The 27,835-nt window shown below is 38.4% G+C and overlaps 3 protein-coding genes across 4 annotated transcripts; all 3 read right to left on the reverse strand.

Moving 5' to 3' along the window:
- Positions 1-1,251: 1,251 nt before the first annotated feature.
- On the reverse strand, positions 1,252-4,596 carry LOC134752094 (uncharacterized). The gene has a single exon (XM_063687655.1). The coding sequence runs from the start codon at positions 4,496-4,498 to the stop codon at positions 3,578-3,580; it is 921 nt and encodes a 306-aa protein (XP_063543725.1). The 5' UTR covers positions 4,499-4,596; the 3' UTR covers positions 1,252-3,577.
- Positions 4,597-14,153: 9,557 nt separating this feature from the next.
- On the reverse strand, positions 14,154-25,075 carry LOC134752211 (carboxypeptidase B-like). Of its 2 annotated transcripts, none has more exons than XM_063687822.1 (7): positions 25,016-25,075; positions 19,114-19,162; positions 18,589-18,798; positions 16,320-16,395; positions 15,823-15,973; positions 15,029-15,201; positions 14,154-14,730 (listed from the first exon to the last, which is right to left on the reverse strand). In XM_063687822.1, the coding sequence occupies exons 1-7, from the start codon at positions 25,041-25,043 to the stop codon at positions 14,155-14,157; spliced, it is 1,263 nt and encodes a 420-aa protein (XP_063543892.1). In that variant the 5' UTR covers positions 25,044-25,075; the 3' UTR covers position 14,154. The 2 variants fall into 2 exon arrangements, with proteins under 2 accessions (XP_063543892.1, XP_063543891.1); XM_063687821.1 differs by lacking the exon at positions 25,016-25,075 and adding an exon at positions 19,663-19,831.
- LOC134752213 (carboxypeptidase B-like) lies at positions 19,952-22,437 on the reverse strand. The gene is made up of 5 exons (XM_063687823.1): positions 22,207-22,437; positions 21,656-21,731; positions 21,366-21,516; positions 20,751-20,920; positions 19,952-20,536 (listed from the first exon to the last, which is right to left on the reverse strand). The coding sequence occupies exons 1-5, from the start codon at positions 22,362-22,364 to the stop codon at positions 19,961-19,963; spliced, it is 1,131 nt and encodes a 376-aa protein (XP_063543893.1). The 5' UTR covers positions 22,365-22,437; the 3' UTR covers positions 19,952-19,960.
- Positions 25,076-27,835: the final 2,760 nt, after the last annotated feature.

The raw sequence follows: 27,835 nt of genomic DNA on the forward strand, positions 1-27,835 counted from the left end.
TTGAGAGCTGTCCCGTTATAGTGATTATTTAATCCTAAAGCATAAAGAAATAAGTAAGCAGAGTTCTCACTCCATACATCAGTTTTGTTACCAAAACGCTTATTATTTTCGTAGTCGACAACTAGCGTCAAGTAGCGGATTTATCAGTACCGCTGCTTGACACTAGATGTCACGAGTGTCGCGACTGACGGAAAGTGTATTGTTCAACAATTTACAACTAATATTACAAGCAGAAGGAGTTGAAAATAGAGTTCCGGTTATAATATTAGCTGAAAATTGTTGAGTATTACACTTTTCGTTCGTCGCGACATCTATTGTCGAGTAGCAGTACTGATAATTCCGCTACTTGACGCTAGATGTCGACTACGAAAATAATAAGCGTTTTCGTTTTGGTAACAAAACTGATGTATGGCGTGAGCACTATCCATAACATATACCTATGCTTACCTTTTTCTCTATGTCCTAAACTATGCACCGACTTTGACGTGACAAAGCGTGGCAGTACCATTATCTCAGAACAAGGACTAAATTATAAACGTACATATAAGATATATAAGTAAGCATTAAGACAGATGATCCTTTATGTCAAAAAATATTCGGGAATGCAAAAATAGGAGAAAACACTAAAGAAATCCCTTATCTACGATCATTGGTAAACAGTTGATTTTTTACACATCTCCCTATCTAACGCAGCGTACTACGTAGGCGAACGCGAATGGGGTGAATCAATCCTTTGATAGTTTTGATACCTATAGAAGGGCGATCTCTCTGCGAACGCTAACGCCGTGGGCCCGCCGCGCCGCGCCGCTTCACTTCGCGTTCGCGAGTTGTTCGCTTACGTAAGACGCTGCGTAAATAGCATGTGGGTGGGTAGGGTAGCAACTAGATGGATACAGTCTAAGGAAAAAACGTGCCTCGAAAATCACGAAAATTTGATTCTCGATCAGATGGCGCCACTAGTTTTGGCCTACACTCGTATAGAGGGCGTTGACTGTTTCGTTTGTTATTTATAATTTTAACGCATACCAGTGAAAGAACATTGGTCAAAATTATGAATGCAAATAAAAAAATCATTTATCCGTATTTAAATACATTTTATCGTATTTTTATAAATATTTATTTTTAGTTTTAAAGTGTGTCGACAGATGGCAGTGAATTTACTAGGGTTACAAAATTTACTATGACAGTACCGCTCTAGTATAAGTTACTCTATGGTAGCAATAAATAAAACTGGTTTATAGATTTTTATAACAAATGTGTATATTATTATTCTTAAAAGTAAATAACTGCGTCAGGCGTGCTATACCTTACAACAAAAGTACTTTATTCTTAACTTCCATGTAAGACTTGTATAACAGTCATACTTAATTATAGTTGGTCAAACCAAATTGGCAGTAAATAAGAACAAAAACAATCTATACTCATCCTTTTCTTTTGGGTGCTAGTACTAATGTAAGACAAAGATATTATGATTCTCTCTGTCTATGTTTGAAATGAGAGTCCTTTGACTATATAAATAAGGTATATTATGGTGGGCACAAACTGGCTGTTATTAGTACATTACGATAGAAGTGCGAAAAATAGGAAATTACCTAGTCACACGTGTATCGTACGTTTTACAGTAGGTATATATGGGCCTTTAAATTTTCGACATAGGCACGTAAAGTGCTAATTACCGCACTAGTGCGGTAAAATAGCACAATATACTTGGAACATGATAGTGTTTGATTATGTAGTCCCTGTCATACAATCAATATGTATAAAACAAAGTCGCTTCCTGCTGTCTGTCTGTCCCTGTGTATGCTTAGATCTTTAAAACTACGCAACAGATTTTGATGCGGTTTTTTAAAATAGAGTGATTCAAGAGGAAGGTTTATAAGTTTAATACATCAGCATTGCACCCGTGCGAAGCCGGGGCGGGTCGCTAGTGTTACCTAAATGCCAGTGTGGGACCACCATTATGCTCATTAACAAGAACTAAACAAATCTCATAGTGTCTTGTGATATTAAGTAGGTAATTTCATTGTTAGTTATCGTCTTATCTTATGCCCCAAGGCCCCAAACCCTAGTGATGTATCCTTAATTAATGTCATTACATTACCGGTTCTAACGCGATTAAACCACACCACAGCTACACACACAGTCTTCCGCGACCTAGCTAGTGCAACCTAGTTGAACCGTCGGAAAAAAGGTAAAATGTGGTATTTTCTATAAAAAGGGACCTTATTGTCGATGGCGCTTACGCCATTATAAACGATGCTCCGAAATAAATACAATGCCGCGCGACGCTGTGCGGCGTAAGCTCCATCGACAATAAGGTCCCTTTTCATAGAAAATTCCCCAAAAAATGAAATTTAATCGCGTTAGACCTGGTAATTACATTAATTATGTGTACAAAACGCGAAAGTTTAAAGTGTTATGATGTATCCTTTCCATTTTTAAAGTGTATTAAGGGTCCCGGGCAAGCTCGGTTCTCCATACAAAAATACAAACATAGTTACCCTCTCATTTTAAAACGAGTAGCTAGTTTGCTCTGAAACTGTACTTACAAAGGTATGTAAAAAGAAGCATCAATAAAATGTATCGCTTTCTACTTTAATACTTCAGTCCCATAGCAGTCTTTTTAATTGTATTTTCTTGTATTATGCAAAAGATTATTGCTTTAAATTTTAATCACAAAGTATACATTTGATGCTGTATAAAATCACCTGGCAAGATCACAGTCATTTAAGCATCCATTCACATGGTTGGACACTAGCAAGGTTACCTGGCAGAAGCTTTGTTGGCAATGACATAGAGCTAGCTGCAAAAGTGCATGGCTATTTATGAAGGGATTCCATTCATAATGTATCCATGCAATTTTGCAGTTCGCTGTACAATATAAAACATATTGTGTGCCACTTATGGTAGTGAGGGAGAAATTATGTAAAATAGTGATCATGATGCTTGTATTGGTGCATAAAAATGTGTTAACCTTTTGGACGCCAATGACCGATATACTGTCCGCGCGAGAATTCCGTGCATTCGGAGGTCAAGGAAGTGGGGGGTGTGCGCCGCACCCGTACGTACAAAATGACACCACTCTGGCATGACGCCCAACATTCCTAACATTAAATTCACGCGCGGACAGTATATGCACCGTAGGTTCAACGCCAAAAACCGATTAATCCGTCATAGACCACAGAGCAACAAAGAGTATATGCACATGCATAAAGTCCAATTTCAGTTTTGTCACTTCTGTGCCGTGGCGTTTGGATGACAGCTGTTGTTTGACACAGCGTCAAAAAGGTTAAAAGTTACACATGTTATAAATGTGTATTCTTGCATTTGGTGTGTTAAATTAAATATTATTTTTTATCTAAGTAAGGGCCAAAACACGATGACACGGTGCGGTAGCATAAAATTGACGCATCATGTAATTGTGTTTTAGCCCTAAATTATAAAAGTCCACCTATAATACTTTAGCTTTTTTGTTTGAAAATGTGTGAATGTGTATTTTCAGTTTATCTTGCACTTAAACAATACTTTAACTCGCTGTTGTAGTAAGCGTAAACATATCAGGAACAGAATACCATGTTCACTCCTCCTTCCATATAAAAGCACTTAACCTGAAGACACCACTCATGTCCCAATTGAAAATCCTCTCGCCAGGCTTGGATCCCCCAGCACCCGCTATCACAACAAGAGGCATAAAATGCTCCGCTGCGCGTGGGGGATGAGCTTCATTAGCCCCCGTTGCCTCTCTCCAAGATATCAGCCCTTCTTTCCGTTTTTCCTCCTCCGCTGTACAGACATCATTCAAATAGTCATCAAACTCCTTATTTATAACCTGCCCAGCTCTACGACTGTTGAAAAACTCTCTCATATTATGGTATGACATTCCGGAGCCAATTATAGCAACACCTTCTTTTCTGAATTGATGCAAAGCTTGTCCAAGCTTATAATGCTGCTCCGGGTCTTGATTGCTTAGCACAGATACCTGTATTATAGGTATGTTAGCTTCAGGGTTGATTAAAATCATTGGGACGAAGACTCCATGGTCCCAGCCTCGCGAAGGATCAAGACGCGAGTCTATGCCACTTTTCTTCAATGTCTCTTGAATGCGCGCAGCTAACTTCGGATCGCCAGGCGCATCATACCTATACTTGTACGATTCTGGCGGAAAACCATAGTAATCGAAATATAAATCGTGATGATTACCAGAAGATATAGTCACCTTATTTTCCTCCCAATGCGCGGTCACTAAAATGATCGCTTTAACGTTTTTAAAGTCGACATGTTTCTTCACACCGTCTCTGAGAAAGTTCGTAAGACCTGCGTGATCCTTGTCCCCCAAAAGCGGCATGGGACCGCCTCCATGGTTCACGAACAATGCTGGAGCGATCAAAGCCATTTTCCTCGCGCTAGTGAAGTGACGAATAATGTTCATGGAAAGCAGTGACATAAACACAATGAACGCCACTTGTAGAAGTATCGTGAACGTATTGAGGATAAGCATATAGCTGATTCACTGAGGTCACTGGGTTTAACATAAATAATGAGTTAATTATACGATAATCGGTCTTGTGATTTCTGTGCTACATTAGCATTTAACATTGGCAGCACAACACAAACGTCAAAGTCATCATGATCTAACAAAATCAAATACCCATGTTTTTTTTTTGTCCATCTGGTCGTAAATACCCATGAATATGTGGTGATCGAGTCATGACCAAACGTCCAGTCAGCATGACATAACATGGAGATGATACATAATAATAAATCATATAAAAAACAACATTTCTTTATAAATAGGTAAACAGTACAAAATAAAGAGATTATTATCATTGAATACCAATAATTCCAATAAAATACAATTTATTTTCTGGTTTTCGTACTCGACACTAGATGTCGCTAGCAAAGTTATTTTAATTTTATGGCAACACTGAGGGCAACACCTCCATAAATGTCATTTATAAATACACGTTCTGAACTAAAAAATATTGTAATTTATTTATAATTTCACCCTTATTATAATTTTACTGAATCGAACTATTAACAAAGCTAGATTAAACAAAAAACGAATAACAGTAACTTAATTGGGGACTAACTAAAGCATAGCCTGTTTGGAAATACTTTCAACCACAAAGAAAACTTTAAATTCATTCAACTCATAATATTTTTATTTCAGAACGTTCGTCTATTTATAATCATTCATTTCACTTCACTTTTAATAATGGTTGTCAGATTCTCAGATTAATGATGAATCAAAACAATAACATAATACAAATAAAGTAATAATTAGCTCCTTAATTATTATACAAGTACAACAAATAACATTAATCTTTAGTTTAAGTGACTTCTTGTTATAAGTGACTTGGACTCGCTTACTTCATATGGCGAACTGATGCGGTTCTATACGGTAAGTATTATGCAAATATCGTAATATATGTTACTAAAAGTAAATAGAAAGTCATCCTTTCCATTACGTGAGTAATTAGCCGACTTAAATGTTTCCAAACGGTACTTGAGATAAAGTTGTGAATGCATATTTTTGGGTCATACGTTGTATATATGTATATGAGATGTTACGTGTACAGCTGAAATGGACGCAGACAACGCCTTGGTTGTAAATCTTATAATACTAGTTTTTCAGTGTGCTAGTTGCCTTTTAAACGAATTATCTTTAGATTTTGAAGAATTTTACTGAAAAATTACTTACTATTCAATGTAGGCCTATGTGTTCTAATTTGGGATATTATTGACTTTCGCTATATTTAGACTTACATAAGGTCAAATACTGCCTTTATTTGTTATTGTGTATTTCATGTAAGCATGATATATATGTATAATAAATAAATATAATTATGATATATATAAAAATATAGTTATATATAAATGCTTATATACATAGAAAACATCCATAACTCAGGACCAAATATTTGTGATTAACACCCAAATAAATGCCATAGTAGTTTTGCTATTCTATTAATTAATTATAAATAAATTTGCAACAAAATAACTAACATACTTTTTTTTTCAGAAATTCTGTGGATGCCGAATGTTTTTATTGAAGATGAAATATACTGCAAAATCCTGAAGTAATTTTCTGACTAAAAACATAAGTAATTTATAACTATTATATGTAATTAATCTATAACCAAGATGGAGAATCCTAAAACAGATAAACCTAAAGAAAAAGAGAAAGTTAAAATGTATCGCCTGGACGATTATACAAAACATCGGATTATATTCTTAAAAGAAGAAGGATACACTGTCACCGAAATAGCGGAGTCTTTGGGGCTAACGGTAAGTAGCTTGTTTAATTCTACACGACATCTTAGTATAAGTAAAAAACTTAAGTAAAGCCCCACTTGCACATAGTTGTTTACAGTTAACAAAACAGTTAACAAATTATATCGCGTATATTGACGCTGTAAAGGGTTCGAAACTTCAGGATGTATTATAAATTCAATATATGCGATATAATCCGTTTTCATAGTTTTATTTCATGATTAACTATCGCGGTAAACAAAGACAATGTTAAGATTTAAGAATATTTGCAATACCCTGTTTAAGGTGCGTGTTCCTATAATTTAATTGTAACAACTATGTACCATGGTTCGCAATAAATGATTTAGGATTAGCCCTTTGACCGCCAATGTCCTGTACACAAGACAACGATAGAACCATACACTGACGCCACTGTTTTGTATACAAGATACAACTTCAACTGCTCAGTAAATGTGAAAAAGTTACGATAGTTATTTCTTACACTTGTTTAAATTTTAGGTCGGCTTATAATACATTTATATTTTAAGTACCTATTTATCATATGTACGGTTTTTTTAATACTGTTTCGATTAACATTGACAATTTTTATAAAAGTATATTTTCTGAAACACCGGCCGGTCACTTAAAATTGTCCACAGTATTACCAGAGAGTAGAGATAGTGCCTAAGTAAAAAAAAGTGCATACCCAACACAATGGTTAGATCAACTTTTTCTTGCCACTTGATTCAGTATTATTGTCATGGTTTTATAAAATTTAAATATTTCAAATTCACTTAAATGATTAGTGTATCAATTACTAGTAACAAAAAGAAATAGTTGATCCACGCGTATACATAGATGAATTTAACTGGTGAGCCATAGAATGCCATCTAGAAAAAATAATGCTATTTTATTTTGACCGCACTGTTTTATTACTTTTGCACTTACATCGTGATCTAGAGGTGATAAAAAAATCGTTTTTATTTATTATTTTCTTTACTTGTAACTTTATTATTTTCTTTAGTTACCTATGAATTCAGCTCATTTAAGCTGGTGAAGTTTTTTATTAAGTAAGGGTACATTTCGTGAGGAGGTTGATAATTTTACTTCATGTCTATAAACATCTAAACGATATCACAGAATAAATAATAGTACAACCGTACAGGAAGGAAACTTCCTACAAAACCGAAATTTGACCGCGGTTCAGGGACGAATCATGCGGTCCCTTTCTAATATATGGCACTATCCCTTTCGGCTATTTAGGGTTGTCAAAATTCAAGTCATTGTCTTATCTGTGGTCGTGCACGCAAAGGAACGTCAAGTTGTGCCAACCCTAATAATTGCTCGGAGCAATGCTGAGCCGAACGAGTTTGCCCGAAGCTAGGAGTTTCGCACCCCTGACGATATCCCCACTCTTTATCCAACAATTTATTATCTATGGATTATATGCCTCACGATCACGATGTACTAACTCTACTCTCTGGTTTTAGAGAAAAACGGTGTACTTGTGGTGCGATCGGTACGACACGGAAGGCGCGCTCAAAAATCGCGTCTCTTTCGGCCGTCCAAGGAAGACCTGCGCTTTTGACGACCGCCAAATCTTAGAGAAACTGCAGGTATGGGGGCTAAATGGCTTAAAAAAGAAGTGTGGGTTGTTAACCCGTTGACTGCCACGCCTATCGCGTCATCGAGAACCTAGTCGGAACGCAGGAAAGGTTATTGGGTTGTAGCCGCGCACGTCACGTCTTTGGCGGTCAAAGAGCTAAAGGGTCGACATGTTCCACGTCTGGAGTTGCAGGCGGCTTGTTTGCCACCAACGTGGTATAAAAGAAGAAGGTATTGTTTTCAGCGTAACACGGTGTATTTATGGTGTCATCGGTATGAGACGGAGGGGGTGTTGAAGAATAGAGTGTCGTTTGGAAGGCCGAGGAAGACTTGCGCGTATGATGACCGAATGATCGTCGAGAAGGTTCAGGTAATGCATCTTCCTAAATTATTATTTTGCCAGAAAAAACGAAGTAGGTTTTTATATTTAGAATTGAATCCCGATTTTCATTGCTGACCCGATATCCCCTTCATTTTCTTTAACCCTCTCAGAGACGAGGCTCTGTACTTTAAAATATGCCCACACAAACACTAAAATCGATGAGTTTAAAGGAGGGCGTTGTGAGAACATAACTGTCATTAAGGATTGTGATGCAGTAAAACTAGTTTTATTCTATGCTTTGAAGTGATAAATAGTAGAAAAATTACTTACGCAAAAATCTATAATGAGGATGCAATGCGGCATAGTAATAATTCTGGAAATTATAACTGTTCATTTACTTTTTCCTTTGCTGACGCACGCTGCAGTTATACGGCTGAGACCCAAAAGTAGGTAATTTCAGTTCTTTTAAAGAGACATAGGTATTTCTTCAGTTTGAAAGTCACCAGGCCGCATCACCAAACAATCATTTCTTTTTTCCTTTTCAGGAGGGAGGCCGCGTCACCACATCAGACTTGGCGCAAAACTTCTCCGTCTCAGCTTCCACCATCCGCCGTCGCCTCCACGATCTAGGGGTCCAAAAGACCCCCGTCCGCAAAGTCATCCTGTCCCCAAGACACAAGACCCAGCGTCTCAACTTCGCCAAAAAATATTTAAACTACGACTTCTCCAATGCTATTTTCATTGACATTATAACTGTGAATTGTTTAGATGGGAAAATTTCATTAGGAAGGAAAAAGAAAAATCGTCTAACTTTCAAAAGCGTAGGTTTAACTATGAGCTTCTGGGCCTGGATTTCTGCTGGGGGTACTGGACATATAACTGATGTGAAAAGTAGATTGACGGCTAACGATTATATAGGTATCCTACAAGATGTTATGATACCCACAGCATCGCCGGTCATACAAAGTTTACCGCTGCAATTTGTCCAAGATGGTGCAGCGTCTTACAGATCCAGGTTTGTGCGAGAATGGATAAAAAAACAGGAGAATCTTGCCGAAATAGCTTTACCGCCTAAATCCCAAGACTTGAATCCTATACACGATGTTTGGGATAAGATAGTCAGGGCATGGGATGTGGAGAGAGTTAAAGATTTTTCGTCTTTGAAACAGCATGTAGCGGAGTTGTGGGAGTCTCATAGAGGGACAGAGTTATGTATGAGTTTGGTGGGTTCCATGAGGCAGCGTTTACAGAATATTATTGATGCTGAAGGCGATTATAAAGCACAGTTTTAAGATTTAACGGCTATAGTATCTGCACCTACATCGTTGTCATTGATAGTTAAAGTGGTTTACATTACAAAGCTTTTATTTGATCCTTGTTTTTATATCCCAAATTCGAAAATTACAGTTTGATTTATCAATTTACTATCATGCTTTTGTATAAATGTTATACTGAAAGGACAGATCAGCCCGAATGTCAGGGTTCGCTCGACCTATTAGTGTGTAGGGCGCCAGCCCTGTATAGGAGCGCGCGAAGGGCGCTTCAATTGCGCCCTATATGTAGGAGCGCGTGAAGTGCGCTCCTCCTTATTCGCCCGTACTTAAGGTAGGGCGCCGCAGGTGCCATGTATGTAGGAGCGCGCAAAGGACATACTCGTATATCAGCTACCTGCGGCCGGAGTCCACGCGGATTTAACGAATTGTCGTTTTAATAATATGGAATATAAAAACAAGAATGATCGCGGAGAGAACTATGAAAGATATTAAGATACCCGCTTTTGCGGCATAGAAAGATAAAGATCTAACAATTTTGTGGTCACTAAATCCTCTAGCGTCCCACGGCTCCCACTGTCTTAATCATAGAACTAATTACCTTCAATGCAATTTAATGATTGATTTTTTTACTTTAACAGAGTAGCATTTGTTTTGTTTCGTTCGATTTGTAAACAAAATAAAATAAATTCTATTTTTTATTAGGTAAGGTGCGTTGGGGTAAGATTGAACGGGGTTTTCATGAGGGATAAAACAAAAAACCGTCCGTATGCCGAAGCATTACGGGCGACTTTTCATCTTACCCTGCATGAAAAATCTTACCCCAACGCACCTTACTATTGACTTAAGTTTGATAGAGTCTGCAAAGAAACCAAGATAAGTCTGCAACGATTTTGACAGCACACGCAGTGCAAGTTTAGTGCAAGTGTTATTTTAAACGTCAAACTTCTATGAAATTATGACGCATAAATAACACTTGCAGATCATCGCTTTTATTGGTTTGTTTTATTTGTGAAAATCTCTTGCGGGCTTACAGGTGACCCCAAAACGCTCACAAGATAATAATATTATGTAAGAGATAAAATAACTATACAAATAATGTCAACCTACCTAATAAATAAATTAAGGGGATCCCATGCCCCAATGACCTTCGATTTGAATCCCTTAGTTTTCTAATATTTTTTGTAGCTTATCATATTAACAGCAACGGATTTTAGCAATATAGTATCCCATATTTACTTCAAAGTTCATTGTTTTCGAAATATTTGGCATCAAAGTTGAACAATTTTAGGCCAAAAAACTGGTTTTCTGACCATAACTTTTGTGTTAATTAGTTTAAAATTAAAACCTTAGACAAATTTTTAGAGACGTCCTTAGATGAACCCAAATATGTAGATTTCGTATAAGTCAGATCTTTCACAGCAATCGAGATACGAAAAAAGTGTTTTTTTAGACAATGTTTAAAACAATCATAAATAAATAAGTATTCATTTTTTTCACAATCCGGTAGACAAAAATGGAGATAAAAAATTTAAGAACCGATAGCTATCCCTTATAATTATATTATTATATAGCTTATAATTCTATATGTAGTGCAAAAGTAGGAGATACGATTCAAAACTTGTCAAAAATCGATGAAAACCTCAGGTAACCCCTTAAATAACACAATTATATAAAATTAAATTCAATTACGCCAAATTACAAGTGAAATGTGAAATTACAATTAAATCAAATTTCGGGAATAAATATTAAATTACGTCAATTTATAGGCAAACTGCCAACTGAATTACAATTAAATCAAAATAAATTAAAATAAATTTCAATTTAACACGCAAGTACATAATTATTTATTTACAATGAACGGACTAACAGGTTTGCAAATAGAACTATTTTTGTTTTTAAAAGCGCCATGTTATCGGCAAATACTTCGTTGCAGACTTCTCTTGGTCTAACTATCCATACTAATATTATAAATGCGAAAGTCTGTCTGTCTGTCTGTGTTTTCCCTCTTCACGCTTAAACCCCTAAATCGATTTAGATGAAATTTGGCATAGAGATAGGTTGAGTCCCTGAGAAGGACATAGGATAATTTTTATCCCGAAAATCATCCCTTAAGAAAGTAAAAAGCGGGGTGGAATTGAGATAATTAACGAAGTGCCTGCTAATTTGTGTGCATAATATGCTCAAATTTAGATTGCTATGAAATTTTTTCCAGGCGCTACTTTACTCTAGCTGCGGTTACTAAGTCCACGCAGACGAAGTCGCGGGCAAAAGCTAGTATAATATATCTAGACAATTGTTCTTGTATAGTGAGCCGTTAGACGTTAAAGTTGACAGTGGCTTAAGGTACATATTTAAAGGTGCGTTGGGGTAAGATTGAAAGGGTTTTTCATGCGGGTTAAGATAAGAAGTCGCCCGTAATGCTTCGGCATACGGACGGTTTTTTGTTTTATCCCTCATGAAAAACCCGTTCAATCTTACCCCAACGCACCTTACCTACCATTGAATGTTTTGTTCAATAAGTATTATATAATTTTATTTACTATAAATTGTTCAAGTTATTTTTATTTGTTATTAAATATGGATAGACGTAACAACTATGTGTTTAGCCGTCAATTTTCTTTCCTATTCTATAATGTTATATTTCTAAGACAAACTTATTTTGTTTCTTAATGTGTTGACGCGTGTATGAACGCCATTTAATTTAACTCATAGCATTCATTTCTTTATTAATAAGGTTTATATCCCACAGTCCATAGGCTACGGTAACTGCTTACCATCAGGCGGGCCATGATTGCCACCAACGTGGTATTAAAAAAAATCCCACAGTTTATTTCATTTTGGGTATTTATTATAGCAAAGACATATATAACTCCGTATAAGATCCGTCTAAGGAAAAAACGTGCCTCGGAAATCAAGAAAATCTGATTCTTGCACAGATGGCGCTACCACCAATACCAACCTTTGGCCTATTCTCGTTTAGATGGCGTTGACGGTTTCGTTTGTTATTTAACAATTTTAACACATCATTAAAATAACATGGGTCAAAATCATATAAAAATAATAAATACAAATATAAAAATCATTTATCCATATATATATAGTTTTTAGTGGATTTTTATTCGATTTTATGAGCATGCATTCACGGATAAATTTCTTACTTGAAACCTGGAAAGGAATGAATGCTGTAGGTTAAATTAACACTAAGTAGAATTAAAATAAAATGGAACTAAAAAAGTTTTATACTAAATTGTTGGCATGTTTAAGCATTTTACGTCAAAAATGTGACAGTTACGTAGGAAGTGGCGCCCTCAATAATTTTCCACAATTTCTTGTCGGACTATAAATAAGTCCGTTTCTTTATTGATATTTTAAGAAATATTTATAGATATGTATCTTGATATAAAATTAAATAATATACTAATAAGTTAAACTATGCATTTCATTTTAAACCTTACACACCACTGCGGCTTAAGAGTCGATAACCGTTAAAACCTGTTGACCGCCGTTGTCCTGTACAAGACAACGGTAGAACGATACACTGGCGCCGCCGTCTTGTATATCATATTCAGACACATATTCAATAAGTGTAAAAAATTAAAATTTTGTAATTTATTTTACAGTCTTGTTAATAGTTTAGGTCTTTGCTTTTAAACATTTGCATTTAAAGAACGTACATAAATCCATTATTTTATAATACGGCTATCAAAAAAGTTGATCCAAATTTTAAAGTTTTTCGTGTTTCTATACGCCGTTTCCGTTGTCTTGTACTCTTGTAGGTATACTAGACAGCTAGGGACGGGAATGTTAACTCGATATGCGAATTCTCAAACTAAATATCATATATAATAGTAGTTTATGTGACTGCTACATAATGAAAGGCATTAAAACTCGAGAGTGGGTTTATGAAACGAACGTAGTGAGTTTCATAATAGAATCACACGAGTGTTTTAATGCCTAATTATGTACAGTTACATACACTGCTTTATCTACACACATATTATAAAAAAAATATATTATATTTACTAACTTCATATTACAGCCGACATTGGGGCATAGTTGCTCTCTGGCGGAATTCGCGGATATGAGGTGGCGTCTCCGAAATATCTTTATCGCACATTTTACACGAAACTTCACTAGAGTTACTTTAAAAAACACAAAACAAATTATTATTTACTTACAAACTAATTAAAAGATAAACTGCACGTCAAATGGCGGCAAAGAAAACTTTTTTCACGCATGTCACGCATCCGTAGTTTTTTGTTTAATTCAGAGACAAACTAGAGTGAGGGTCGATTGCCATATCGTTCGATACCAACTAACAAGCGAGATTTGTCAAATTTGTATGCAATTGACATTTCATTTCGAATAAAACATCATCTCGACTGATATTAGAATAGAGGTCAAATCAAATTTCTTTGTTTTTCAGAGATGTTCGAAATTTGAATAAAATAATGTTATCGAATTCGATGTTATTATTTAGCAATAATAACATTTTTACAGATAAAAAATTTGCTGTAACAAAACAGTTTATCTTAATGTTGGCCATTATTTACGGATTTTGAAGGCATCATAGAGGGTTTATGATATGTGTGTAGATAAAGAGATTTATATATTTGTATTTGAAATCGTAAGTCGAAAAATTGTCATAGAAGTGAGGTTTTAATACGAGAACTAAAAATCTCATCTAAGGAACATTGTCATTCAGCCTTTATTGGGAAAATCCCGTTTAATTTCTTCAGCCATAACTTTCAAACCTTCGTAATACTGTGGCAGAACTGTGTGCAAGAGTCCCTCTGGAAAGTTGAATTGGTAGCCGTCAGTAATTTCCAAAGTGTATGCATATGGAATCTTTTCCACCGCAAAAGCGTAGTCATCGCTGCCTCCGGCAGCTGGGTACCATTGCCCAGCACTCATGATCCTAAACGGTCGCCCTCCTGCTTTTACCACAGCATTAGAATATACTTGCGCAAGACGATGGAACCTCTCCCATTCATCTGGCAAATAACTCCCCGTAAAGCCCCAAGGATACACAAAGTACTCCCCGTATGAGTGTATAGATATGTACAGCTTGATACGTTTGGAGTTAGCCTTCATTACTTTGCGAACTAGTCTCGTCTCGCGTTCAGAGAAAGCCTTTTCACCGGCGTACGTTTGGAAGTTGCAGGGATCGAAAGAAGCGCCGCGGTAACCCCACATGAAGTCATAATTCCGATTGATATCTGCCCCGAAGCATTCCTTTCTCCATGTTTTCGATCTTGACTTTCTCCACATACGGTTCTATGAAAAAAATATAATTATAGTATGATTAACAGCCTTAAAGTACGGCCACAGTGGCGAGCGTCCATAGAATGGAACTGATCGAATGATGCAGTAGGAAGAAAGAAGCCAAAGGAATTCATCCACGGAAATACAAAGAGAAATCGAGCTCAAGATGTCATTGATACACAAAGAACGGACTCGGACTACTCCTCGTACAGCTCTGTCTGCAAATTGTTAATAAAGTAAATAACTTGTTGCAGCTTATCATAGACATGTTTCATGGACGTGGAGGATAGAATAATCAATAGGTTCTCACGTCAGGGTCGGATCTCGTGTATTCATAGCCGTCAGGGTTGACCACGGGCAGTATGTACCAGTCCAAGCCGTGCAGCCACTCCGTTTCGTGGGTCGGTTTCTTTGCCGCCATCACTAGTTGGTCGATTATGTACATCGCAAATGCAGGGGCTGCCCACTCTCTTGCATGGGTACCTTGAAAATGTACATACCTACTTAATTAATGGTAGTTTTTATTTTAAGTATAGAGGTTTGATAGAGGTACACAATCCTTTCGAACTGAAATTATGAAACTCGTCATTATTTACATTATTGTGTCGCAATAGTTTAGCAAGAGCAGTAAATTTTTACTCTACATCAACGTAACGATTGACGAAAGTAATGTAAATACATGTATGTGATCGTGTCCTAACAGAATCTCTGTAATATAAAATGTAAACCAAGTCATATGCTTGCTAACCCTTTGGCCGCCGTTGTCCTGTATTAGTATACAAGACAACGATAGAACGATACACTGGCGCCGCTGTCTTGTAACAAGACAAATTGAACACAGTCTGGCACAGCGAATGGCGAGTTAGATTTGGTCTGGGAATAGGAATAAGAGTCGGAAATGTCGGAATGGGAATTTGTTTTAGCTACTTCTCTATTTTTAGTAAACACATCTATTTATGACAATAATTGTTAAGAAAAATATAGGTAAGGAAAAAGTGCCACGAAATCTTCATCAGCATCTCAGTTCAGCATGACGCTGGGCACTTTTAGCACTTCAGATGAGACCATGGTGAAAAAAAGTGTAATGGAAAATATACCATTTACCTGCGTCTAGAAAAATGATAGGATTCCGGGCTCTGTGGTTAGTGGAGATCTTGATCAGGGTTATTACTCGACCTTCGTAGCTCCTTCCCAGGTTCTGCAGTTTTACATAGCGGCGATTTTCTTTTGCGAGAGTTTTTAAGTGCGTTGATATCTATAATTTGAGCGAAAAATGGAATGACTTAATTCCTAAAATAAAGTTAATGTGACGCAAAAAGAGGGGGTTTGCAGTTAGACCGCTATGTGTGTGTATCTGTCTGTATGGCACCGTATTAGCTCGTATTAACAATTAAACGGGTAAAAGCAGGTACATATTCTAGCTCTATCTTAGACATGTTTATTCGTATCATTGCGTCGTTAGGGTACCTACTTGTATACCGTTATGTAACATCAATAATAAATGGTACTTATTTATATGTTATAATTTATTATTTATTTAATTATTGTAATCTTTGTCCATTAATGTTCATTATTATAACGGAATTTAATACAATACTTACATCTTGGTAGGAATTATATTGTAATGACTGGTAGTGGTCATGCTTTCTTATCAGTGCCACCTCCTTGTCAAAATATCTGAAAAATTTAGGTAATACTATATGGATCAAAGCATCAATGTATTAGCACAGGGCGGACACGCTATACATCAAAAATCACTTGCGTTTCTATGTGTAAACGGCACGTCTGTACACGCGCTTAGTGCAAGTTGCTTAAAAATATTACCGAGCGGCCGGCAAACGGCCGTCAATCTGGTGTCGCGGGGCGAGGTAATTCGAATCGGGGCGGGGCGGTGCGTGGCCGTTCTGTATGATAATACTATTACTTATTCTGTGGTATTAGGGTCTCAGTGGAGAGCGACTAGCGGCACGTATGGCGAATATTATGGCGGGGCGTGCAGCGTTGCGTCGAGCGTTCAAGGGATCTGAGCAGCGTGCACTAAGGCTGCTCGCATAGTATTGTTTGGCATAAATAATATATAACACGCGTATATAGGGCTTATAATCTGCGTATACAGTATAACAACGTATTTAGGGTGCTACTACGGCTTCCACGATACTGCAGCGCGTCGACTATGTTTGCTTCGACGCTATCTGGCGTAAGAAAACGGCCTCGCTCTTAAGTAGGGTACGTGGGAGCAGTAATAGCATCTTAAACATGATAGCTAATAAGCTTGATTGTCCTTTAATGTGGAAACTTTGTCAAAGTACAAAATCTATGTTTATTATTAAGAACTAACATAGGCTAGGATCAACTAACACTCATTGGACCATTTGTTGTGTTTATGGCGGTCAGCAAAATATTATCGGCGCGTGTCGATAACTTCGTATAGGTTAGAGCACGCGCTGATTGGATTAAGATAATGTCTGTACCGCCGTAGATTAGAGATGTATAAAACACTTGATTATGATTTAATAAATCAGTCTAAGTGTACCCGTCAACGGTACCTTTTTCTCACCCAACTACGTTCCCCTAAAGTGGTGACCCCGAGTGGGGTCCCTACGGGGACCGACGTGCACGGGTGCCACTTCCCTACAGTGGTAACCCGCCGAAGGAACACGCACCTACTGAGATGTCTACACGAAGAGCTCCAGTGAAGAAGCCTCGGAAGTAAGTGACTGCGACATTCAATTGCTGGTCGAGAAGGACTGACAAAGTGATCTCGTCTCAATTTGATTTCGCCACCCTTCCATCAAATGACATCACCGACACTACCAAATAACATCGCAGGAAAAAAGCGGCTACTCCCATTATATTCCGGTTTCCGGATTCTTGGACCACAGAATATCTTCAGAAGGAAGAAGAGATAATTACAACGAGCCTAACATGACCTCACCATGACATCAGATATCCACCAACGCTTTATGGCAAGAGGATCCTGATTAATCCTGATGTGACACGCAGCAAACCTAGTGACCCGACTACTCTACTCAACGCTCCACTACTAGTCGTCGCCCTCAACGCTCGCCTTGTCGGCTCCGAGCACCCCGCTCGCCACAATGGCTCGAGATTCTCCGCTCGCCACCCTGGCTCGAGCATTTCCGCTCGCCACGCTGGCTCTGAGCACCCTGGCTGCACTCTTCATACGTCCGCCCAGACGTATTAGAAGACATCGGCACGTCTCCGTTTCTTCCAAGAACGACAAGTTTAAGGAAATGATGCAACGGGGAGGACTGTCACAACGCATCAGGAATATATTCAAGGAAATTCACGCCGAATTGCAAATTAATTAAATGAAGTCATGCCAGCTACATATTATAATTGTTTTGAAGCCGCACTCAAAAATGCAAGCAAGCACAATACGCGACACGCGCGAGGAAATTATTGTCAACGCAGCACGCGTCGAGACATGCCGCAGCAATTCATTTTCAAGTTCACGGTCGCGGAGCCGTGATTGAAGTTATAACGTCGTGGAAGTGAAATAATCGTATCGTAATCGTAGGCAATAATCGTATCCTGTTCAGGACAGCTCCTGCGAAGGACCTGATCGTCAACCCTACCGGTTACTAAGGGGGGAGTAATATGGCGGTCAGCAAAATATTATCGGCGCGTGTCGATAACTTCGTATAGGTTAGAGCACGCGCTGATTGGATTAAGATAATGTCTGTACCGCCGTAGATTAGAGATGTATAAAACACTTGATTATGATTTAATAAATCAGTCTAAGTGTACCCGTCAACGGTACCTTTTTCTCACCCAACTACGTTCCCCTAAAGTGTTGAATAAAATAATAAAAATAAATCAATATATTTATAAAAAGCATAAGCTCACCTGCCATAATGATCTACAAGTTTAACGCTCATTCCTTTCAACTTGGCGAACTTTTCTACCTTCATGCGATCTTTTGGGGACACCAACACATCAGTAGTGTCGTTCAAACCGTGGCTGTGTTTCATTATGTCCACGTCATCTGAATCGGTGAGCGTCATTAAGGTCTTCAGCTGCTTGTGGTCATATGGCGTAATTTGTATGAGTGTGTAGCTAAAATGAAACAGAAGATGAACGGCGTGCGGACAATCAAGCCCATGCATATATTGCTTGCGACCAAATGTGTGCACGGACTTGATTTGCCGCTCGCCGCTTACATCCGGTCCACGGCCCGACACGTTAAATATTTGAGGCATTTTCTATAAAAAGGGACCTTATTGTCGATGGCGCTTACGCCGCACAGACGCGCGGCATTGTATTTATATCGGAGCATCGTTAATAATGGCGTAAGCGCCATCGACAATAAGGTCCCTTTTTATAGAAAATACCACATTTTTATATAGGTAAAATACGGCTCACTGCACTCACTCATTATATTTATTTATCCCATTAACTTGCCAAAGGCGACCGAGGATACCTGCAATTATTTCAATTAATACCTTAATAGAAATATAACACGAACAAGACTTAAGTATATGTATCTAACCTAGTCAGTGGTTCCCAAAGTTGACTGGGCTCCGAGCTCCGACCCACCTGCCAAATTCGGGACGGGACCCTGCACCTCTTGGCCGTCTTAATAGCAAGGCATAAAATATTATTGGTAACGCTCAGATTACCTTGTAATTTCAGGGCCCACTCAATATTCGCTCGCGACCCACCAATGGGTCGACCCATAGGTAGTTTGGGAAATGCTGATCTATGTCTAAGCGAGCGCCGATATTTTTTTATGATATAGGGGGTACACGAGCAGACGAATCGTCGATCGAATGGTAAGCGACTACCCGCAACACCAAAGGGGTTGTAAGTATATTGCCGGCATGTAAGATGGGAGTACGCTCATTTCTCGAAGGTTTGACGGGCATATCAGTTCGGTAAAGTTGTGCAATAAGTAAAAAATAATTGTATTTGTATACTTACTGAATATAATTAATAACAGCTTGGACATTTCTCAGTTGTTAATATTTTGCGATTTATATTTAAATAATAGGTATAATAATTTAATTATTGTCTACTTCTGTGTAGAAGAGGAATTAAAAAGAAACATTGTAGATATATGCCTAGACGATACGTCGAATCAGTTTTAGCATCGGAACGCGAATGTTAATTAATTAATTATGTATGGTTCTCCATATAAAATTGGATAATAGGCAAGTTAGTTAGATCGTGTAGTGATTGCAATTATTGCAAAAACAAAAGAATGTATATCGATTGTAATTCAGCCTTTATTGGGAAATTCCCGCTTAATTTCTTCAGCCAAAACTTTCAAACCTTCGTAATACTGTGGCAGAACTGTGTGCAACAGTCCTTCTGGATAGTTAAATTCGTAGCCGTCAGTAATTTCCAAAGTGTATGCATATGGAATCTTTACTATGGCAAAAGCGTAATCAGCACTTCCTCCGGCAGCTGGGTACCATTGCCCAGTGCTCATGACTCTAAACGGTCGCCCTCCCGCTTTGACTACAGCCTTAGAATACACTTGTGCAAGACGATGGAACTTCTCCCATTCATCTGGCAAATAACTTCCCGTAAAACCCCAAGGATGAATAAAGTATTCCCCGTATGTGTGTATAGATATGTACAGCTTGATACGTTTGGAGTTATCCTTCATTACTTTGCGCACTAGTCTCGTCTCGCGCTCAGAGAAGGCCTTTTCACCAGCGTATGTTTGAAAGTTACAAGGATCAAAGGAAGCGCCTCTGTAACCCCACATGAAGTCGTAATTCCGATTGATATCTGCCCCGAAGCATTCCTTTCTCCATGTTTTCGATCTTGATTTTCTCCACATACGGTTCTGTGAAAAAAAAATGGTACTTATAGTATGATAACCAGCTTTAAAGTATGGTCACAGTGGCGAGTGTTCATGGCATGGAACTGATCGAATGATGCAGTTGGAAGGAAGCAGTCAAAGGAATTCATCGACGGAAATACAAAGAGAAATTGAGCTCGAGATGTCATCATAGACATGTTTCGTAACGTGGAGGATAGAATTATCAATAGGTTCTCACGTCAGGGTCCGATCTCGTGTATTCATAGCCGTCAGGGTTGACCAAGGGCAGTATGTACCAGTCCACGCCGAGCAGATCCTCCGTTTCACCTCTTTTCTTTAACGCCATCACTAGCTGGTCGATTATGTACATCGCAAATGCAGGGGCCGCCCACTCTCGTGCATGGGCACCTTGAAAATGTATGTAATTGATCGACAATAATTTCGAATTAAAATGATTAATCTTGCCATCATATTTACATGTTAATAATTACTTGTGCATTAAGAGGGCAATTATAGTAACCAAATAGTTATTTACGTAACAAGAGACCAAAGTTAGTTTTTGCTGCGAATAAAATTTTAAGGACTTAAGAAATAAGGTGCAATTGGTGCAGTGTTTGGTCTCATGTGGCACACACTTTTAACCTTCGCAATTCGAACTACATTGATGTTTAAAAACAGTGAGCAAAATTATATTTTGCTGCATGCGTGAAACAAAAAGATCTTGAAATTCTTGCTGTTTTAATTGTTCATCAAATTATGTTTCCGATTTTGACTTTGACCAGTTGACTCCGACTGGGACTGGCAAAGCGTCTGAGTGGGACTGAATTTGGAAGTGGGAATGGGTGTTATTTACCTGCGTCTAGAAATATAATAGGATTCCGGGCCCTGTGGTTAGCGGAGATCTTGATCAGATTCATGACTCGACCTTCGTAGCTCCTTCCAAGGTACTGTAGTTTTACATACCGGCGATTTTCCTTTGCGACAGTTTTTAAGTGCTTTAATATCTATAATTTGAGCGAACAATGCAATTAATTCCACTAAATTGCTAGAGTTAGACAAAGCTAATTCAGCAGCGATAAACTTTGTCCATTAGGTAATAATTATGATGTTCATTATTATAACTGAATTTAATACAATACTTACATCTTGGTAGGAATTATATTGTAATGACTGGTACTGGTCATGTTTTCTTATCAGTGCGACCTCCTTATCAAAATATCTGAAAAATTTAATACTAAAGATCAAAGCCTCAGTGTAGACGGAGCGTGCAGCGTTGCGTCGAGCGTTGTTCAAGGGATCTGAACAGCGTGTACTACTTAGGTAAGGTTGCTCGCATAGTACCTATTGTTTGGCAACATTAATACATATATTTATAATTAAAAAAAACCGGCCAAGTGCGAGTCGGACTCGCGCACGAAGGGTTCCGTAACATTACGGAAAAAAACAGCAAGAAAATCACGTTTGTTGTATGGGAGCCCCATTTAAATATTTATATTATTCTGTTTTTAGTATTTGTTGTTATAGCGGCAACAGAAATACATCATCTGTGAAAATTTCAACTGTCTAGCTATCACGGTTCATGAAATACAGCCTGGTCACAGACCGACGGACGGACAGACGGACAGCGGAGTCTTAGTAATAGGGTCCCGTTTTTACCCTTTGGGTACGGAACCCTAAAAAGTATAAAAACTCACCTGCCATAATGATCTACATATTTAACGCCCATTCCTCTCAACTTGGCAAACTTTTCTACCTTCATGCGATCTTTTGGGGACACCAACACATCAGTAGTGTCGTTCAAACCGTGGCTGTGTTTCATTATGTCCACGTCATCCGAATCGGTGAGCGTCATTAAGGTCTTCAGCTGCTGATTGTCATATGGCGTGATTTGTATGAAGGTATAGCTAAAATATAAACTTTAAGATAAATGCACTGGAAACATGACCAAGAATTTAACCTTTAGCGCAGCACTTTTCTGTTTAAAAGCGTTACAGCGCTATTTGAGTCCGAACTTTCATATACAAAGGTTTACCAAATATCACACTAGATGGCGCTGTACCAAGACCTCTACATCGCGCTAATTTTTATTGAGATGGGATATAGCTGCTGATTGTCGGCGTGATTTGTAAAAAAAAAAAATGCTAATGAATGCTGAAGAGAACAGAACAAAAAAAAAAAACGTGATTTGTATGAGAGTGCAGCCAAAATAGCGTAAAAATGATAGTGCGTGACGCGTTCAAAGTATGACGCGTTATAATTATATTTTACTAGCGACCTGCCCCGGCTTCGCACGGGTTACATAAAATCTTAACAAATTATACACATAAACACAGAATAACTAATAGTACTACCGTACAGAAAATTCACTCCTTCACAAAAGCCAGATTTAGGTACAAAATTATACCTACACTCGCCGCCTGCAAGCAAAATTGAAACTTATAACCGCGTACGAACCGTGAATCTTCTTTGCGCGCCGCAGTTTTATGACCGAGCTGCGAGTGTCGGCACGGGGTTGTCACTTGACAAGTTTTTGTGCCTATACCTACTGATTTATTATTTTTAAGATAAATATGTAGGAATTACAAACGTAAACATAAAATTTTTAGCCGGAGATAGTATGTCTGATTCTCACTGAAGTAGGTATGCCACAGAAGTACTTATTCCTTTGAAAATATGTCGGTCAATATAGTCCGGAATTTAAAAAAAATGTTTTTTCTGCATCCTTGTTCTTCCCTTTATTCAGACATCCGTAAACAGAACATTATCTTTTATACAGATTAGATCGCGATTTAGGTTTCGAAGCCATTGCGTATTTTCAATTTTGCGCGAGCGGCAGCCCACTGCCATACTCCTGCCCGGGCGGTGCGCCGGCCAAATATACCTAAACTGCGCAGTGACACCCCCCTGACATAAACCTTTCTCAAATCGCTCTAGCGGTCTATAGCATAAGTTGCGTTCTCGCGCGCGAGTCCATACTTGAAGTCGCGCTAGATGTATGGAGTCGCGCGCGAGAACGCAACTTATGCTAGACCGCCTATTGAAGTGAAAACCGCATGAAAATCCGTTCAGTAGTTTATGAGTTTATCACGAACAGATAGACAGAATGCATAGAGAAAGACATGCGCGGCGGGAAACTTGTTTTATAAGGTGTATAGATAAATGTAAATCACACTCACTCATTATATTTATTGATCGCATTTACTTGCCAATAGTAGCCGAGGATACCTGCAATTATTGCAAATAATAAACAAAAGTATAATCACCATACAAATACCTATATTATGTACAGTCGCCATCAGATATATCGGAGCGGCCGAGGTGCTCAAAAATATCTGAACACGCACTCTCTTGACAATAGAGGCGTGTTCAGATATTTGTGAGCGCCTCGGCCGCTCCGATTATCTGATGGCGACTGTACATATTATGTTTATTAGGTATGTATAAGGTCTTCAGTTTCATGTGTTTCTCGTACACGGGAAAATGGTGTCCCTGACAATTAAGAGGAGGTTCTTTCTAATAAGTGCAACGGGTACCTACACCTAATGTTTTGCTATCCTTGCCCGTCACATAAGGCGTACGCGGAGGCAGCACCAGCCAGGCTCCCAGGTAGCATTTATACGTCATTATGACGTCCGTTTCGTCATTGTGACGTATAAATGACGTCATTATGACGTCGCTGACGTCACTTTGCTACCTGGGTGTAAGTACTAATTGGGAGTAGATGGAATCTAAAATGAACTAGGCTATGGTAATTTCTATAAAAAGGGACCTTATTGTCGATGGCGCTTACGCCATTATGAACGATGCTCCGATATAAATACAATGCAGCGCGACGCTGTGCGGCGTAAGCGCCATCGACAATAAGGTCCCTTTTCATAGAAAATGCCCATTTGGTGAAAGAGATTAACTAAATTGGATAAAAAAATCATATGTCTACCTAATAAAACGGTATCCAATTTTATTTCCCTGACTGCTTACTGGTGACTTGCTTACTAGTCTTACTACACATGAACTTCCATAAAGGATGACTCACGTTAGACCGGCCCGGGGCCAGGCCGGAGCGTCCGACACTTTTCTATCGCATTGATCACCGGTCAACCGTCATATAAAACGAAGTATAGGACACCCCCTACCCGGCCCTGAGGGCCTACCGCGAACCACGTTCAACGTGTTGCCCTCTGTCGCACTTGTAAATTCGTATGTAAGTGTGACAGGGAGGCAACACGTCGAACGTGGTTCGCAGTAGGCCCTCTGGGCCTTTTCGACGCCGTGTCAAACACAAAAGCAGTCATCCAGACGCCACGGCGTCACCGAAGTGTCAAAACTGAAATTGAACTTTATGCATATGCATGTAGGTCTATGTTGCTCTGTGGTCTATGACCTGTTAATCGGTCTTTGGCGTTGAACCTACGATGCGTATATATCGGTCAGTCAGTCAGTGGCTTCCAAAAGGTTAAAAGCGACATTTACAATCGTTTAAAGGCAATATCGGTGAATACTTACTGAATATAATTACTAACAGCTTGGCCATTTCACAGTTGACAATATTGTACCTACTATTTATATTTAAATAATAAGTAGGTATAGTTGATACTGTAGGTAATTAGTGCACACTTCTGTCTGTAAGAAACAAAAACATTGTGTATATAGGTACCTCTATAAAAACTAGGTTTAGCCCCAAAAAACTGCTACCTTCTAACTATAAAATCACCATTGCAACTTTTTAACCAATTTCTTGAGATAAGTGGTATACCTATAAAACGTTATGTACTCGTATTTATTCGTCCAATTTCCTGTAGAAACCTGTAGATAATTGAGTGATTAATAATTCGTTATCTCAAAGGCCTAGCCGTAACATTAATTAGGCACAGAGTGCACTTGGCTTCTAATACTAATAGCTTAAGGCCGTTCCATCGGTTTGCCGCTGTCTCTGTCACATTTCGCAAGAAAGAACGGGAAAGATCATGCGCGCCAAGTGTCAATTTTGATCGAATTTTGTCGATTTTTATTTATTTTAAAAACGTTACCCTACAATATCGAAATTCGAAAGCTATGAAATTACTATTTAAGTTAAGATTGTTTTTTCTTCTTTTTTTGTTTATAGTATCACATAATAAATAACCGAGTAAAGTTGGATTAAAAGTCCGAGTTAGAGGTTACTTTGGGAATTAATTGTATCGAGCGAAGTGTCATAATTCGTGTATCCAAAGATTGATATAACTCCGTAATAGATGGATACAGTCTAAGGAAAAAACGTGCCTCGAAAATCACGAAAATTTGATTCTCGATCAGATGGCGCCACTAGTTTTGGCCTACACTCGTATAGAGGGCGTTGACTGTTTCGTTTGTTATTTATAATTTTAACGCATACCAGTGAAAGAACATGGGTCAAAATCATATAAAAATAATTAATGCAAATAAAAAAATCATTTATCCATATTTAAATACATTTTATCGTATTTTTATAAATATTTATTTTTAGTTTTAAAGTGTGTCGACAGATGGCAGTGAATTTACTGGGGTTACAAAATTTAATATGACAGTACCGCTCTAGTATAAGTTACTCTATGGTCTATCGCAAGCTATGATATTAAAGATAATATAGTCAAGAACTACATATATTTTTTCCACGTCTACGAATATCAACGCCTCTTAGAAAAACAGGATCATATAAGGAGATTTTTCGCCTTCTGGCTCAGGGAACCGCCGTAAGCATAAGACAATGATGCTTCTTGCCAATTTATCTTTACAACACATATTAAACACTTATTATATTTAAGCACAGAATAAATAATAGTACTAGGTACAGAAGATTCACTCCCTAACAAAACGCGACTACTACGACTTTACGACAGATATGACCGCTAGGTGGCGCATGCGCGAACACGCGTCCGATCCGTAGCAGTGCGCGGCAACGGGGTTGGCCGGTCGAAATAATTAGCAGATGGCGCCAGCATAGCTTGCCCCGTCAATCCCTAAAATTGTGTCGATTTTGTTTTTTTAATGCCCTGGATGCCGAATCTCATAGAAAAAGAGGCAAGCTATGATGGCGCCATCTCTGCAAACCTTTGACAGTTGCCAACCCCATTACTATGGCTAGACCTCAGAATTGGGGGTGGCCGCATGTACTTGTAGCGGCGCGACGAAAGAATCACGCCTGATTTAAGTATTAATTTAAATACTACAATATTATCAACTCTACTGAGAAATGGCGAAGTTGCATTTTCAGTTAGTAAGGTATTTACAGTGACACTTCTCTAATCTCAGCAGTTTCAACCCACTCTAGAGATCTCGCGATAAGCTTCATCCATAATTACTTGAGTAATTATCACAGCCATTCCGCTGTTTAGTTTTTTTTTTTCAAAAAATGAAATGACAGAAAAATCTAACTATCGAACCTAAAATTGAAATGATTGCTTTGAAATTTTCGCGTAAAAAATTAACTTTAGCATAGTTCTAAACTCTTATGTTGTTTTATTGTAGTCGCCATCAGATATATCGGAGCGGCCGAGGTGCTCAAAAATATCTGAACACGCACTCTCTTGACAATAGAGGCGTGTTCAGATATTTGTGAGCGCCTCGGCCGCTCCGATTATCTGATGGCGACTGTACATATTATGTTTATTAGGTATGTATAAGGTCTTCAGTTTCATGTGTTTCTCGTACACGGGAAAATGGTGTCCCTGACAATTAAGAGGAGGTTCTTTCTAATAAGTGCAACGGGTACCTACACCTAATGTTTTGCTATCCTTGCCCGTCACATAAGGCGTACGCGGAGGCAGCACCAGCCAGGCTCCCAGGTAGCATTTATACGTCATTATGACGTCCGTTTCGTCATTGTGACGTATAAATGACGTCATTATGACGTCGCTGACGTCACTTTGCTACCTGGGTGTAAGTACTAATTGGGAGTAGATGGAATCTAAAATGAACTAGGCTATGGTAATTTCTATAAAAAGGGACCTTATTGTCGATGGCGCTTACGCCATTATGAACGATGCTCCGATATAAATACAATGCAGCGCGACGCTGTGCGGCGTAAGCGCCATCGACAATAAGGTCCCTTTTCATAGAAAATGCCCATTTGGTGAAAGAGATTAACTAAATTGGATAAAAAAATCATATGTCTACCTAATAAAACGGTATCCAATTTTATTTCCCTGACTGCTTACTGGTGACTTGCTTACTAGTCTTACTACACATGAACTTCCATAAAGGATGACTCACGTTAGACCGGCCCGGGGCCAGGCCGGAGCGTCTGACACTTTTCTATCGCATTGATCACCGGTCAACCGTCATATAAAACGAAGTATAGGACACCCC

This window comes from Cydia strobilella, chromosome 24 (genome assembly GCF_947568885.1).
Source record: "Cydia strobilella chromosome 24, ilCydStro3.1, whole genome shotgun sequence".
Lineage (NCBI taxonomy): Eukaryota > Metazoa > Arthropoda > Insecta > Lepidoptera > Tortricidae > Cydia > Cydia strobilella.

What these genes read in the sequence shown, in the direction of transcription:
- LOC134752094 (XM_063687655.1), bottom strand. Translation starts at nt 4,498, where the DNA reads ATGCTTATCCTCAATACGTTCACGATACTTCTACAAGTGGCGTTCATT.
- LOC134752213 (XM_063687823.1), bottom strand. Translation starts at nt 22,364, where the DNA reads ATGACGCTCACCGATTCGGATGACGTGGACATAATGAAACACAGCCAC. An exon ending in TATGTAGATCATTATGGCAG is followed by an intron (nt 21,732 to 22,206) that starts GTGAGTTTTTAT and finishes TAAATTTTTCAG; the next exon opens with ATATTTTGATAAGGAGGTCG. An exon ending in TATTATATTTCTAGACGCAG is followed by an intron (nt 20,921 to 21,365) that starts GTAAATAACACC and finishes TACATTTTCAAG; the next exon opens with GTGCCCATGCACGAGAGTGG.
- LOC134752211 (XM_063687822.1), bottom strand. Translation starts at nt 25,043, where the DNA reads ATGGCCAAGCTGTTAGTAATTATATTCA. An exon ending in GGGATAAATAAATATAATGA is followed by an intron (nt 18,799 to 19,113) that starts GTGAGTGCAGTG and finishes GTTTCATTTTAG; the next exon opens with CTACACACTCATACAAATTA. An exon ending in AATATAATTCCTACCAAGAT is followed by an intron (nt 15,974 to 16,319) that starts GTAAGTATTGTA and finishes CTCAAATTATAG; the next exon opens with ATATCAACGCACTTAAAAAC.